The sequence below is a fragment of the Carcharhinus amblyrhynchos genome, chromosome 5 (assembly GCF_965287045.1).
Source record: "Carcharhinus amblyrhynchos chromosome 5, sCarAmb.v2.hapA, whole genome shotgun sequence".
NCBI lineage: Eukaryota > Metazoa > Chordata > Chondrichthyes > Carcharhiniformes > Carcharhinidae > Carcharhinus > Carcharhinus amblyrhynchos.
Genome location: NC_137328.1, coordinates 25,276,618 through 25,291,584, shown reverse-complemented (window position 1 = coordinate 25,291,584; position 14,967 = coordinate 25,276,618). Strand labels below are relative to the sequence as shown.

Below are 14,967 nucleotides of genomic sequence, written 5' to 3'. Positions count from 1 at the left end.
TGAAGTGGCTGGGCCTTTGTCTTTTCTTTGAGATCAAGGCACTGTTTAAAAATGGTGCTCCAATGTCTGCAAAGTGTCAGCTTAGATGTTTGAAGTCCCAGAGTGGAACTTCAAGTAGATCCAATTCAGGTGGGAGCAATAAAATAAATGGCAGAACCATCAGGAGTGTAGGCACACAGAGAGATCTGAGAGTACAGATTCACAGATCCTTAAAAGTGGCAGTACATGGAAAAGTTGGTGAAGAAAGTATACAGCATGTTTGCCTTAATAGGATGGGGCATCAAATATAAAATTTGGCAAATTATGTTACAGTTGTATAAAATGTTGGTTAGGCCATATTTGGGCCTGATTTTACCAACGGGCGCGAAATCGTGGTAAATTTGGGCGTCAGGTCTGTAACGTGACCTGCACCCGAAACCGAGCAGATCACAACTTTACCGACACCCAATTTGGGCGTGGATCCAGTCCACGCCCCAATCAGGCGGCCTGACAATTTAAATGCATTAGCACGTATTTAAATTGATTTAATGAACTGTGCGCCCAACTCTACCACCAAATCCCACTTTACCGTCTTTGGATCTGTTCCGGATCCGCGCTGTTATCAACCTGCAGAATAAAAATCCAAAGCGGATTCCTATTCAGCAGGGGAACCTCCGAAGCCCATCCTCCTCGAACACCCTTCGCAAACCCCCGACTAACCACCCCGGCAGACCCGCCCCCTGCAATCTGAACTCCCTGGGAGGCAGACAGCCCCCAACAGACACCCCCCGTCCCACACCCCCGCGATCAGACCCCCCTGGGAGATAGGCCCACCCCCCCAGCAGACATCCCCCATGGTCAGAACCCCCCCCCCCCCCCCCACCGGGAGGCAGCCCCCCCTCCCCCCACGATCAGAAACCAACCCCCCCCCCCCCCGCCTCCTGCAGAGCACACCCCCAACCTACCTCGATTGCTGCTCTCCCTGCACCATCCTTCTGACCTGCACTCGTTGATGTGGAGATGCCGGTGTTGGACTGGGGTCAACACAGTAAGAAGTCTGACAACGCCAGGTTAAAGTCCTGTTGGACTGGTGTTGTGAGACTTCTTACTGCACTCGTTGGACAGCCTGCAGCACCTTCTCGGCCTTCCACTGGCGTCTGCTGGAAGAGTGAGGGCCGGGCTCAGATGGATTTTCCCAAGTCCATCCTCCCTACCCATCCTCCACCACTACCCCCCCAACCAGAGATCCATCTGACCCCCCCCCCCCCCCCCCCCCCCCCCCCCTCCGGCAGATGCCAGCGGAAGGCCAGGAAGGTGCTGCAGGCTGTCCAATGAGTGCAGTAAGAAGTCTCACAACACCAGTCCAACAGGACATTAACCTGGTGTTGTGAGACTTCTTACTGTGTTGACCCCAGTCCAACACCGGCATCTCCACATCAACGAGTGCAGGTCAGAAGGATGGTGGAGGGAGAGCAGCAATCCAGATAGGTTGTGGGTGTGCTGCGCCGAGGGGGGGGCCTGCCTCCCGGGAGAGGGTGTTGGGGGGGGGGAGCTGCCTCCCAGGGGTGTCTGATAGGGGGGGGGTTGGGGAGCTACCTCCCAGGGCAGGGTCTGATCGCGACTCATCCCCCACCCCCACCCACCAACCCCCCACCCCAGCTCTCTCTGTTTTTGTCTTTCGTGCCTGGGCGCACTGTTTCAGATTTTTTCGAACTGCGCATACGCAGTTCAGAGCTTCGAACGCTCCAGCAGCACAAAGCCCCGCACATAGCATGGACCGGATCGGAGCCAGCAAAATGCGTGTGGGCACGCTGGAACGAGGATTCCGGGCTCGGATCCGTTTTACATCCGGATCCGGCCCTTAGCCTCCGATTGATAAAATCTGGCCCATTGTGTCCAATCCTGGTCACCACACTAACAGGAGGATGTGGAGGCTTTGGAGTGAGTACAGAAAGAGTTTACCGGGATGTTGCCTGGTATGGACAGTATTAGCAATGAGGAGAGATTAAATAAACTGGGATTGTTCTCCCTGGAAAGATGGATGCTGAGGGGTGACTTCAAGTAGAATTTTAAAAAACCATGAGTGGTATAGATAGTCTGAACAGTTGGAAACTTTTTCCCAGGACAGAAATGACGATTACAAGAGGGGACAATTCAAGATAAGGAGCAAAAGGTTCAGTGGAGATGTGTGGGGAAAGTGTTTTTACACAGAGGATGGTGGGAGCCTGGAATATATTGCCAAGTGAGGTGGTTGAGGCAGTTATATTAGCCATTAAAGACTGACCTTAATAAGCATACGAACAAACGGGGAAGGGAGGGATATAAGCAGTTGGTTTAGATAGGACAACATGGTCAGCTCAGGCTTGGAGGGCTAAAGGATCTGTTCCTGTGCTGTACTGTTCTTTGTTCTCTTTGTTCAATTCACAATCCCCACAGGCAAAGAATGAAATCCCAGAGCTAAGAGCCTAAACAATGGATAGAACATAGAAAAACTACAGCACAAACAGGCCCACAAGTTGCGCCGATCATATCTCTACCTACTAGGCTTACCTGTAACCCTCAATCCTATTAAGTCCCATGTACTCATCCAGAAGCCTCTGAAAAGACCCTATCGAATCTGCCTCCACCACCACCGACGGCAGCCGGTTCCACGCATCCACCACCCTCTGAGTGAAAAACTAACCCCTGACATCTCCATGGTGGAGGAAATGTGGAATTGGATAAAATGCCAGGATTAGAGGAAAGCTGATCTCTCAGAGGATGACAGGGCTGGATGAGGTGACTGAGGGAGGGCGAAGCCATGAGGGAATTGATGAGGATTTTAAAATGGGAGCAAGAATTTCTGAAGTAACAACAGTGTGAATGGATGCACCTGAAATTTTCTAAAGGCTTGAGCTCAATTCAACATCCGGCTTAGTCCTCACAGAAACACATCATTCCCGTAGGCCAAGGTGACCATTTTTAAAATTACCTCAAGGAACACCAGGTCTCAGTACAAGTTAAAACGCCTTTGGATTCAAGGACCTAATTTGAATCTAACTTCAATTCATGAGATATAAGTCCTCTCTCTTTTCATGCTGTGCTGTCTCAAATATATATTATCCCTGTTTAAATTTCAGTCGAATGAATGGAGGAAAACCATAAGCAATGCAAAGTGAAATGGTTAAAGCACGGGGCACTCATCTTGAATAGAAATTGGCTTTGTACTTACCAGAAAACACACCATGGCTGGAATAATTTGTCTATTACCGAAGCCTGGAAAATAAAGTAATAAAACATCGTAATCTTCCACATCCATCACGTTACTGTAGGACGCACAACAAAATCAATTACATTAGCGAAATAAACTATGAAATGCAAAATAAAACTTTCCAAGTTAATTACTTTTTAAATCACAGTGGGGCCCTCTTCTTGATTGTATATAAAAATACTTCAAACAGCAATAAGATGGAGACATTGTGGTGACTTTGAAAGTGATGATACCAGATTCAATTATCCAGGCAGTGAACAGATCTAAAGAAGCATTTGTGTAATGTTGGATAATGAAACAGCATGTTCAGCAAGGAGCAGATGCACAATGAAAGGAGGATATCCAGAAACTGTTGGTCACGCTATGCCACCCCATTATTAGCTTTGCAGAAATGGCATTTCCACAGTCTGGCTCCCTATTAAGATGCATCGATTGCTGTGAAATTGCTGTGTTTGCCTTTCCAGAGTCAGCTTGTTCACCCATCAAACAAAGCACAGCAGATGATCTTATCCATCCTCAATAAAGTTCAGTGGCTGCATTCCCATCATCTCTCACAGATAGGATGATACCGACTAACCGCATGCTGGACATGAAAATAAATTTAACACAGAAAGTTAAGTCTTCTCAGTTCAAGCCTAAGTACTGTTTTAATGATGTATTAAGTGTTAATTAATGTGAGCTAATCCCTTTGGCATTGAAAATTAATGTTGTAAGTGCCAAATCTCAGTCTTGCAGACTTTAAGTATATTTTCCTTTACTTTTCATTCTTGTCACATTTTTGTCTCTTAATCCAAACTTTCTCTCCCTCAATTATTTCTCTTTCTGTACCTGTTTTGACATTGGTGTGTTTTTAAGCACACATTAGCTATGAGCGCAAACGGCAGCACGGGCACAAAATCTCATGAAAATTGGAAAACTGGATTCTTGCCGGTGTAATCTCATTTTCTGATTTTCCCTGCCCCTCGCTGCTGACCTTGGAAGGTTGGGAACCTCATTTCAATAAATAGGAATCTCATCAGTGGGCCAATCTGCTGTCACTTCCACTCTCGTTGGATATTCCAACCTCGCCAACGTGACATCACACCGTCCAGTTTAAAACAGCCTGATAAAAACATGAACCTGGTGACCTCACTCCGAGGAGGATATGTGAGCGTGCAGGTCCCCATTACCCACCAGGGAATCATATAGAAAGGGGGCACAGGACAGGCCTCAGAACACAGATAAGTCATTCTTGGGACCGTGGTTTAAGTTTCAGGTGCGGGGGTTGGAAGGTGCAAAGTTGTAGGGTGCAGGGCCTGCATGGGCCTTCAGTCTCAGATCCAAAGTGGAGGTACCTTGAGTTCACCATTATTTCCAGGATCACATCAGTAGCACTGCGTGTGAGGGAAGGTTAACCAATCAGATAACATCCTTGCAGACAGGAGATGAAGGAAACACCAACAGTGGGCATCAGCCTAGATGTGGAGGATGGTAGGGTTTTGCAATAATTAAATGAGAGCAGGGAGACACCGGGAATGGACCAAAAGTGATATTCAATACATAATATGCTGGTTACATTAGTGTTTCCTATTTTAGCATGCCTAACATCAACTTTGCCCACACTGTCAATATAATTCCATCACTTTCCTAACCCTACTGTCATGTCTAGGTGTTTCCAGGATCCAGAGCTGAGGTGGAGGCAGCCTGCTGTTTGCTACACCTGATTGCCTGAGGTAACTTTGGCAGATATCCTCTGGAGAGCCAGCTTTTGAGGGTCCAGGCCCTTTTTTTGGGCAGCACAGGTGTAATAGTGCTACCTTTCTTGGTATGCGGGGCTGGAGGTAAATTACTAGTAGGAATGGGGGGAGTCAGATGACTTGGACACCTATGAAGTCTCCTGGGTGGAAGGTCCCAGGCTCTGCACCAGATGATCCACCTCCCTAAGGGTGCCCAGGGGGCCTGTGGGTCCTCCATGGAATAGATGGGCAGATGGAGTCAGATCCAGAACCCCATTATCCTCTGGACTTGGAACTCGTGGATGCCCCAAAGTACCTGCACCATTGCACATTGCGGTTCATTCTCTCAACCATGGAGTGGATGCCCTGAACCATGTGTGTACATTCCCTGCCATAGAGTACACGACCTGCACCAAGGTCTCCACTGTGAATGCCACCCTCACAGCGTTGACTTTGTTCCCTCAGAATGATGGCACCATTTCCTCAGACAGAAGGTATTGGAATTCTTCCATTTAGACTTGCAATTCAAGTAGAGATGCTGGCATCCCTTACTGATGTTCATGACCGTACCATTGTACTTCCAGCAGCTAGAAATCATAGAAACCCTACAGTGCAGATAGAGGCCATTTAGCCCATCGAGTCTGCATTGACCACAGTCCCACCCATTCCCTACCCCTATATCCCTACAATTTACCCGCTAATCCCTCTAACCTACACGTCTCAGAACACTAGGGAACAGTTTTAGCATGGCCAATCAACCTAACCCACACATCTTTGGACTGTGGGAGGAAACCGGAGCACCCGGAGGAAATCCACGCAAACAGAGGAGAACATGCAGACTCCACATAGACAGTGACCCGAGCCGGGAATCGAACCCAGGACCCTGGAGTTGTGAAGCAGCAGTGCTAACCACTGTGCTACCATGCCACTGAGGACAACAGTGTCCAGGGACACATCGTCTGACCATGGCTGAGGACAGTCCTGGGCTCTGACATCCATCCAAAAGCAGGATCCCTAGACCGTCCTTGTCTCTGCCAGCTATAAGGTGCTCACTAGTCAATGACCCAGAAGCCTGCCTGCTAATATGGTCAACCAAGGTATGAGTATCTGCACTGGCAGATGGTGCAGTTGACAGCTGTGATGCATTATCCATGCGAACACCTAAGAAATCTTCCTTGGAACTGTTGTCATCTGCCAGTTATGCTCAAACTTGACCTGCAAGGAGACAGATGGGATTTGTGTAAACAGGATACATGCTCGGTCAGATGATAATGATGCTTGGCATGTGTGGTTGGTGAGTGGGAGCTGAAATGTGATGCAGAGAGGAGCCGTGACAGGGAGAAGAGGAGTTGTGGGATGGCAAGTGGTGGGGTCCCATTAGGTGACAATGAGTGAGCTCCCAGTGGATGGGTGTGTTAATGGGTGCATGGTGACAATGAGCAAGGTGAGTTGGCTGCATGAAGAAGGTCATTCATCTTCTTCCCACACTCTAGTGTTGTCTGCCTGTGCAAAGAGATGGCGCTTACTGGCGCTGCCACAACTCCCATGCCAAAAGGAGGGAATAACATTCACCTACCCCAATACTTGGAAACATTTTTTTAAAATTAATTTTATGGGAACTGAGCACCACTGGCTGGGCCAACATTTCTTGCCCTCCCATGTGACCTTGTTGGCAGAGGATGTCCTGCTTTTGCTCCACCTCATTCAACACCTTGGTGAAGACTCTCTCTGAGAAATGCAGGGCTACTTCCTGGCTGTTATTCCCCCCAGTTGGACTTGGAACAAGTGCTGGGGAGTGCTGGAAGTGTTTAAATTATTCCATCCCCCTTCCACCCCCCATCCCTTCAAATTGATTCGCTCAAGTGATGTTTGGATGAGCAAATCAGTCAGACCAGTTCTGGTGCGACATGAAACTTGTGCAAAAGAGTTCCGTTTTTAAAAAGTACCTGAAAATATGATGTGCTTTCTCATTGATGACATCAGCGGGCTACTCCCCAGTTTTCTCTCTGAAAGCAGCACTTAGCCAGAATAACAAAAAATTCCATCCACTGAGCTCGCCTACTCTAACTTACACTTCCTACTCAGTCTTCGCACTGTTTATTTTACAATCGCACAACCCACTGGTTAAAGGAATATTTCCTTGCCTGCCCTGTTCACTCAAATTACGCACGCATTGGGAGCGATACTCATCGATTTATCAATGAAAAATGTTTTACCCTAATGTTCGTACCCAACCCCATCAGCAGATGGTGAAATTTGAATTCAACAATGATAGTCATGGGTTGATTGTCATACAAAACTCTTGCTGCGGCTGCAGTTGGAGTATTGCATACAGTTCTGGTCGCCGCATTATAAGAAAGATGTGGAAGAATTGGAAAGGGTGCAGAGGAGGTTTACCACGATGTTGCCTGGTATGGTGGGAAGATCTTATGAGGAAAGGCTGAGGGACTTGAGGGTTTTTCGTTAGAGAGAAGAAGGTTAAGAGGTGACCTAATTGAGGCATACAGGATGATCAAAGGATTGGATAGGGTGGACAGTGAGAGCCTTTTTCCTCGGATGGTGATGGCTAACACGAGGGCACATAGCTTTAAATTGAGGGGTGGTAATTATAGGACGAATGTCAGAGGTAGTTTCTTTACTCAGAGGGTAGTAAGGGTGTGGAATGCCCTGCCTGTAGTAGTTGTGGACTCACCAACTTTAAGGGTGTTCAAATGATCAGTTGATAGGCATTTGGATAACATTGGATTAGTTTAGGTTAGAGGGTCATTAGATTGGTTCCACTGGTCGGCGCAACATCGAGGGCTGAAGGCCCTGTACTGCGCTGTAATGTTCTATGTTCTAAAACCTATCTGGTTCACTAATATCCTTTAAGGAAGGAAACCTGCTGTCCTTACCTGGTCTGACGTACATGAAACTGCAGATCCACAACAATGTGGTTGTCTCTCACGTGTCCTCTAGAATGGAGGGAGGTTAGGAATGGGCTAGAAATGTTGGCCTAGCCAGTGACGCTCACTTCCCATGAAATGAATTTTTAAAAATGTTTCCAATTGGTGGGATAGGTGAACATTATCCCCACTTTTGGCATAGAGTAAAATCAGCATCTGCTTGCTCCAGTAGTTATCCCACCCATTGGTCAGGATTTTTATTATGAGAAAATGTGGGGATCCCCTTTTTTAAATCAGGCCTACTGCTTCCTGTAATCCTCCTCCTTCCTGCATTCAGTGCTGCTTATTGAACCGCAAAAGCAACTCTGGAACAATTTGAATGATAAAACCATAGAACCCCTACGGTGCAGGAAGAGACCATCCAGCCCATCATATCTGTACCAACTCTCCAGAGGACTATTCCACTCTGGTTCTACCCACCGCCCCATCCCTGTAACTCCACGTATTTATCATGGCTACACATCTTGGGACACTAAACATGGCCAATCAACTGAACATGCACGTCTTAGGACTGTAGCAAGAAACCAGAACACCCGGAGGAAACCCATGCAGACCTGGGAAGAATGTGCAAACTCCACACAGATAGTCATCTAAGGCCAGAATCGAACCCAGGTCCCTGGTACTGTGAGATACAGTGTTAACGACTGTGCCACAGTGCCACCCATAATTGAGAATAACATAAATTCTCACTTCATATAGCAATGAATGCTGATGCTGCGTGGGGTCGATACAGAAATAATTATCATGTGGAGGTCCTGACCTTAGAACTAAAATCCCAACAAGTGAGCTGTGTTTAAAATTGCCCCCCTTGTTTCCATTGCAGCACTGCTAACAGCTCACACTTTCAGAAAACTTGTCATGTAACAATTGTAAAATCCTAAATGTGTAAAAGAAAGTCGAATGAATGGTACATATGAATTGTTATCTCATTACAGAAAATTGTGGCCCATTATCTTAACCCTGGTTGGATTTGTGTGACAATATAAAATTGATACTAAATTGCCTGTGCCAATTTAAAATAAATTGGAATCATAATAATTGACAAGAACAGATCTTGGTCTAATTACAATTTTCCTGATATATACCATTTTAAAATTCAGAAACTGAAATCTGATTGTTCATCCCAGAACAATTGGCTGAATTAAAATTTTAGCTCATAACCAGAAACTGCAATTAGCTCCTTGTTAAATCTGTATGTGAATTATGAACCTGGCATTAATTTAAAAATTAATTTCAGGACTTTGCTTTCTGTTGCTGTTACACTTCTTTGTCAATCATTTGTCCATATGCTTCTCACATTTACTTTAATAATGGAACTACTTATATGAACTTATCAGCTCCAGTTAACCCCATGACATGGCAGAGTGGGCACAGTCGTTAACAATGCTGCCTCACAGCTCCAAGGACCTGGGTTCAATTCCAGCCTCAGGTGACTGCCTGTGTGGAGCTTGCACATTCTCCCCATGTCTGTGTGGGTTTCCACCGGGTACTTTGGTTTTGTCCCACAGTCCAAGGATGTGCAGGTTACGTTGATTGGCCATGCTAAATTGTCTCATATTGTCAGGGGAATTATCAAGGTAAATACACGGGGATGCAGGGAAAAGACCTGGCCGGGATTGTTGGTGGTGCAGGGTTAGAATCTGTGTAATTGAAGTCCATTATTTCTGTTATCAACTCTCTCCAAGGCCTTGGACCATGCCCAGAATTGGGTGGCATGGTGTGGCCCAGTAAGTCCCATATTTCGGCTTGCCCTCGCTCTTTATTCTGTACTGCAACAAAACATACTTGCTGCATCCAAATCTATTTATTGATTTTCAAATCATTTGAGTTTTGCTACATATGTTACTCGTAATCAAGAGTTTCAGCCTCTCTCACTCAAACACCATTCCTCCCCCCCCCCTTGCACCTCCCCACCCTTGCCCCTGCCCTTGCTGGGGTCTCCCGGCCATGCTTTCCCCAGATCCTTGCTTTTACCTGGGGGAAATCTTTAATTCTTCATGGGCTCTGCTTACAGATCCAGCAGTGGCCAATACTCTCCTTGGGCACTCCTGGCGCTTCAGAGTGGCCAGGTGGTTAGATTGGCCTGCAGCTCTCCAAGACAAAACTTGTTGTCCCTAAGAGGCTGAAGTCCTACTCTGACCTAATTAAGTTTGTCTCCAGCATATTATAGCTGGCAGATTTGACGTTGGCAGATTTGACCTTTGGTCCGGAAAATGTATAAAATCCACTTCTCTTCTTCTTTGGCAGTCCCTCAGGGTTGAGGATGACTTGCTTCGGGTGGTATGTTCTGCAGTGATTGAATAGTCCAATTCTGGAACCACAGACTCTGCCACAGGTTTGGCAGATGGTGTTTGATGAGGTGGCTGGATTCTGCCCTCTCTTTTAACTGTTTACATTTGGCCTCTGCTTGATCCACCAGTCTCAAAGTTTTAAAGATTTTCAAAGTTTATTTATCAGTGTAACAAGTAGACTTACATTAACACTGCAATGCAGTTATTGTGAAAATACCCTAGTCGCCACACTCCGGCACCTGTTCAGGTTCACTGAGGGAGAATTTAGCATGGCTAATGCACCTAACCTGCACGTCCTTTGGATTGTGGGAGGAAACCGGAGCACCTGGAGGAAACCCATGCAGAAACAGGGAGAAAATGCAGACTCCACATAGACAGTGACCCAAGCTGGAAATCACACCCAGGTTGCTGGTGCTGTGAGAAAGCAGTGCTGTGCCACTGTGCCACCTTTATCGGGGGCACTCGAGGAGATTGGTACCTTTGTGGATGCTTATTCTCCAGTTTGTGCATTTTAATGTAAACACTTCCCACATGCCGATGGAGCTGTTGCATTCATTTAAAGAGGTTTTCAGAGCATTCTTGTAGCTTTCCCTCTGCCCTCCTATGCTTGCTTGCCATTACAGAGCTTGGCAATAGAGCACTTATTTCGGGAGTCTTGTGTCGGACATGCGCACAATGTGGCCCGCCCATCACAGACGGTCAAGTGTGACTGGTGCCTTGATACTGGGACATTGGTCTGAGAGAGACCTCTTATGTAGGTACGCCCATCCTGCTAGTGGATTTGCGGAGATAACATTGGTGATATCTCTCCAGGGATTTGAGATGTCTTCTGTACACTTCCATGTTTCTGATGCAGGGACCACAGCTGCTCTGTAACCATGAGCTTGGTGCTGGATTTGAAGCCTGGATCTTCAAATATTCTGTTTCTCAGGCGTTGGAAGATTGCATTGATGCCTTGAACTTAGAATAGAATATAATAGAACAGAATCCCTGCATTGCAGAAGGAGGCCATTTGTCCCATTCAGCTTGCACCAACAACAATCCCACCCAGATCCTGTCCCTGTAAACCCACATATTTACGCTGATAATCCTCCTGACACCAATTTAGCATGGCTAATCAACCTAACCTGCACTTCTTTGGCACTGTAAGGGGAAATTGGACCACTTGGAGGAAGCCCACACAGATAAGCAGAGAATATGCAGACTCCACATAAACGGTAACCTAAGACCAGAATGGAACCTGAATCTCTGGTACTCTGAGGCAGCAGTGCTAACCATTGTGCCACCATGTCACATAAGCTGATGTTAGATTTCATTGTCAATGTCAGCCCACACTGAGAGGAGGCTCCCAAGGTATGGAAAATGACCCATGTTGTCCACAGGTTCAATATGGATCTTGGAGGTCAGAAAGGCAGTTTTGTATGGCAAGTGCAGGCTGGTAGCGATCCTTCATTTTCTGGATGTTTAGTCCAATCTCTCATATGCCTCGGTGAATGCGACAATGGTGGTTTGTAGCTCAGTTTCTGAATGTACGCACCACACAGGTATTGTCTGCGTACAGCAGCTCAATGTCAGAATTTGGGGTGGTCTTGGTTCTGGCCTGGTGATGTCAGAGGTTGAAAAGTTTCCAGCTTGTCTGATAGGTTCGCTCTACTTCAGTAGGGAGTTTCAGGGTGATGGGATGGAGTGTTGTTGCAAGGAAGATGGGGAAGAGCATTGGTGAAATGCCACAGCCCTGTTTGACACCAGTTTGCACACATATTGGGTCTGTGAGGATCCTGAATTATTATGGAAATTTATTCCACAGCTGCTAACCCTGCTGAAAACTCTGCATGAGCTTCCGTATCAGTACAAAGCCTGGAAATGGACAGAAGCCTGTGATGCTGCATTCAGAAAGGCAAAAGCAGCACTGACAGATTCCGAGATACTGACTCATACTGATCCTTCCTTACCTCTGCAATTTGCATGCAATACATCACTTTATAGAGTTGGAGCCATTGTCTCACACATAATTCCCTCTGATGTGGAGAAGCCCATCGCGTTGTGATGTTTTAAATAAAACAGAGAGCCAATATGCTCAAATTAAGCGCAAAACACTGCAATCATTTTCCAAATTCAGAAATTTAACTAGGACCTGGTTGGATAGAAATTCATACTCCTGACTAATCATCAACCACTCACCTCAATATTCAGTCCACACATAGGTACCCCTTCTTCAGCTGACATTGAGTGCTCACACATAAATACAGAAAATCTACCTTGAATGGCAATGTGGAGTGACTTTCTAGGTTGCCCCTACCAGTCAGCTACAGGGACACTGTTCAAAAAGATATCTTCCATTTTGTACACACGGAGAATATGCCCATCATTTCAGTTCAAATCAAGATAGCCACTTGAGTGGACCCAACAATGTCCAAAGGTATGAATCTTGTGATCATGGCAACTCTTCCCTGGACTACCAAGCCTCACCTGACCTTCATCCTTACATTTCCAGGAGGATGACATTATCCGCTGGCACAGGATGTTTGCTTTGGGACATGCAAATTATTATTCTGCTAACATTGAAGAAACTAATGTTGGACCAACTGCATTCAGGGCATTGCAGAATAGTTTGCATGAAAGAAGCTGCTTTTGGTGGTCTGATTCTGTTTAAGGTGAAAAACTTTGTTGGAGACATTGCTGACACAGAATGAAGGCATCAAGGCAGACTTCAAGATATTTTGAACTGACTTGCATGCAAACCTTCTGCTTGTTACATAACCAGTTGAACATTGATGGAGTGAAACCCATTTGAATTGGTGAATATTCCTAGATAATATGAAGGTACCTTGATTATCATGTGACTGCAGTTTGTGACCATGTGGATCTTTGGGAATTTGGTCAGTACAACAAATCTGAAGGCCCTCTCATTCTGATTGTTCTCATCAATAGCAAAACAGGCATAAGTGGTGGCCCTGGCAAACATTGCATCGGTCACCTGGGATATACGCACTTGTCTGCAGCAGTTTGTGAACATAAGAACATAAGAACATAAGAAATAGGAGCAGGAGTAGGCCATCTAGCCCTTCGAGCCTGCCCCGCCATTCAATAAGATCATGGCTGATCTGTTGTGGCTCAGTTCCACCTTCCCGCCCTCTCCCCATAACCCTTAATCCCCTCTCTTATCAAAAACCCATCAACCCGCTTCTTAAAAATATTTAGCGAGGCAGCCTCCACCACTTCAACGGGCAGAGAATTCCAGAGATTCACCACCCTTTGAGTGAAGAAGTTCCTCCTCAACTCCGTTCTAAACCGCCTCCCCTTTATCTTGAGGCTGTGCCCCCTAGTCCTACTGTCTTTTTTGAGCGGGAAGAGTCTCTCCACCTCTATCCTATCCATCCCATTCATCATCTTATACGTCTCAATGAGATCTCCCCTCATTCTTCTAAACTCTAGCGAGTACAAGCCTAGTTTATTCAGCCTCTCCTCATAGCTCAACCCCCTCAACTCCAGTATCAGCCTAGTAAACCTCCTCTGCACTCCCTCCAGGGCCAAAATATCCTTGCGCAGGTGCGGCGCCCAAAACTGCACACAGTACTCCAGCTGCGGCCTCACCAATGCCCTATACAGCTGCAGATGTCACAAGGAAATCCCTGGAACAAGCTGGAGGCAATTCAAGGCTGTGATGACCTTGAGGGCCACTAGCAATGTGTGCCCAACAAGCTCACTTGGAAAGTATTGTTCCAGAAGACTGTCGAGGACAACTGAACCTCCAAAGATCCTATTGCTCAGTCTTGCTCTGGGAGCAGATCTTCTGTCTGTACAATCCTGCACTGATTGTATTTTCTCCTTTCAGCTGGAGCTCTGTGTCCATCACTGCTGTTCTGCGGAGGGGTATGTGGCTGAGAAAAAAATAGCTGCTGCCCCTGCCAATGCTGTTGGTGTCAATTGTTCTCCTCCTCTTGCTCCTCATCAGGGGTCCAAGGTAAAACAACACAAGCTTCCCCCTGCTGCTGTGCAAACTGAGAGCTAAGAAGTGCAGGCCAAGTTGAGTAAAGTGCAAGTACAAAAGACCTCATTAGAACACACCACCAGTGAAAGAAAATTCTTAGATCTAGTGTTGTGAACAAACACTTAGACAAGAAAGCAAGATCAAATTCAGTATTTAAAGGCTTTCCAGCTTGCCACTTCCTGTACTTTTACCTTTAGACCCTTGGGAGCTTCAGAGCATTCAGGAAATCCGTATGCCCAGTTAAAGTCAGAACATAGACTTCAACCTTTAATTGATTGCTATGTTGCATATGTTAATTGATAACTCACTTGTTTCCTCTTCTCTCGAGATGTATGCCAGTTAAATCTAGAATTCAGTGTGGTTATGCTTGGCTTCCAACGTGCCAGCACATTTTCCATCTTTAATACCCCGGCACACAACTCCCACCACCACCCGCACCCATCTCCCTATCCCAACATGCAGGTCACAATTTACCCCAATCCAAGTCTTAAATATGTCTGCCCTTGTCTTAGCCCTTCAATCCTGCATCACTAGAATATTCCTTTTGGTCGGGATGTTTGGGCTTTTGTGACCTACAAATTGGAAACATGCTGGGGGTAATCTTACCAAAAAACTTCAAAGTGCCAAATCAGTGTGAAGACAGGAGACTTTTGCACCATTTCATTGGGCAACTTAAAAATTGAATCTGACCCAACAGTCTAAAAAATGAGGCAAACTTCAAATCCGCCGGCAGTGGAGTAGGTGGGGTCTAAATCATCCGAAAACTGGCTGAAAGCAGCAGAGTGCACAATTGCGC

The 14,967-nt window shown here is 46.2% G+C and overlaps 1 protein-coding gene across 2 annotated transcripts in view; it reads right to left on the bottom strand.

Moving 5' to 3' along the window:
- The window catches only part of LOC145343407 (trans-2,3-enoyl-CoA reductase-like), a 194,461-nt gene that overhangs the window by 62,547 nt on the left and 116,947 nt on the right, over positions 1-14,967 (bottom strand). For both annotated transcript variants that reach the window (XM_080189630.1, XM_080189631.1), the window contains exon 8: positions 3,191-3,234. In XM_080189630.1, coding sequence (XP_080045756.1) covers positions 3,191-3,234 — 44 coding nt within the window. The remainder of the gene's footprint in view (positions 1-3,190; positions 3,235-14,967) is intronic.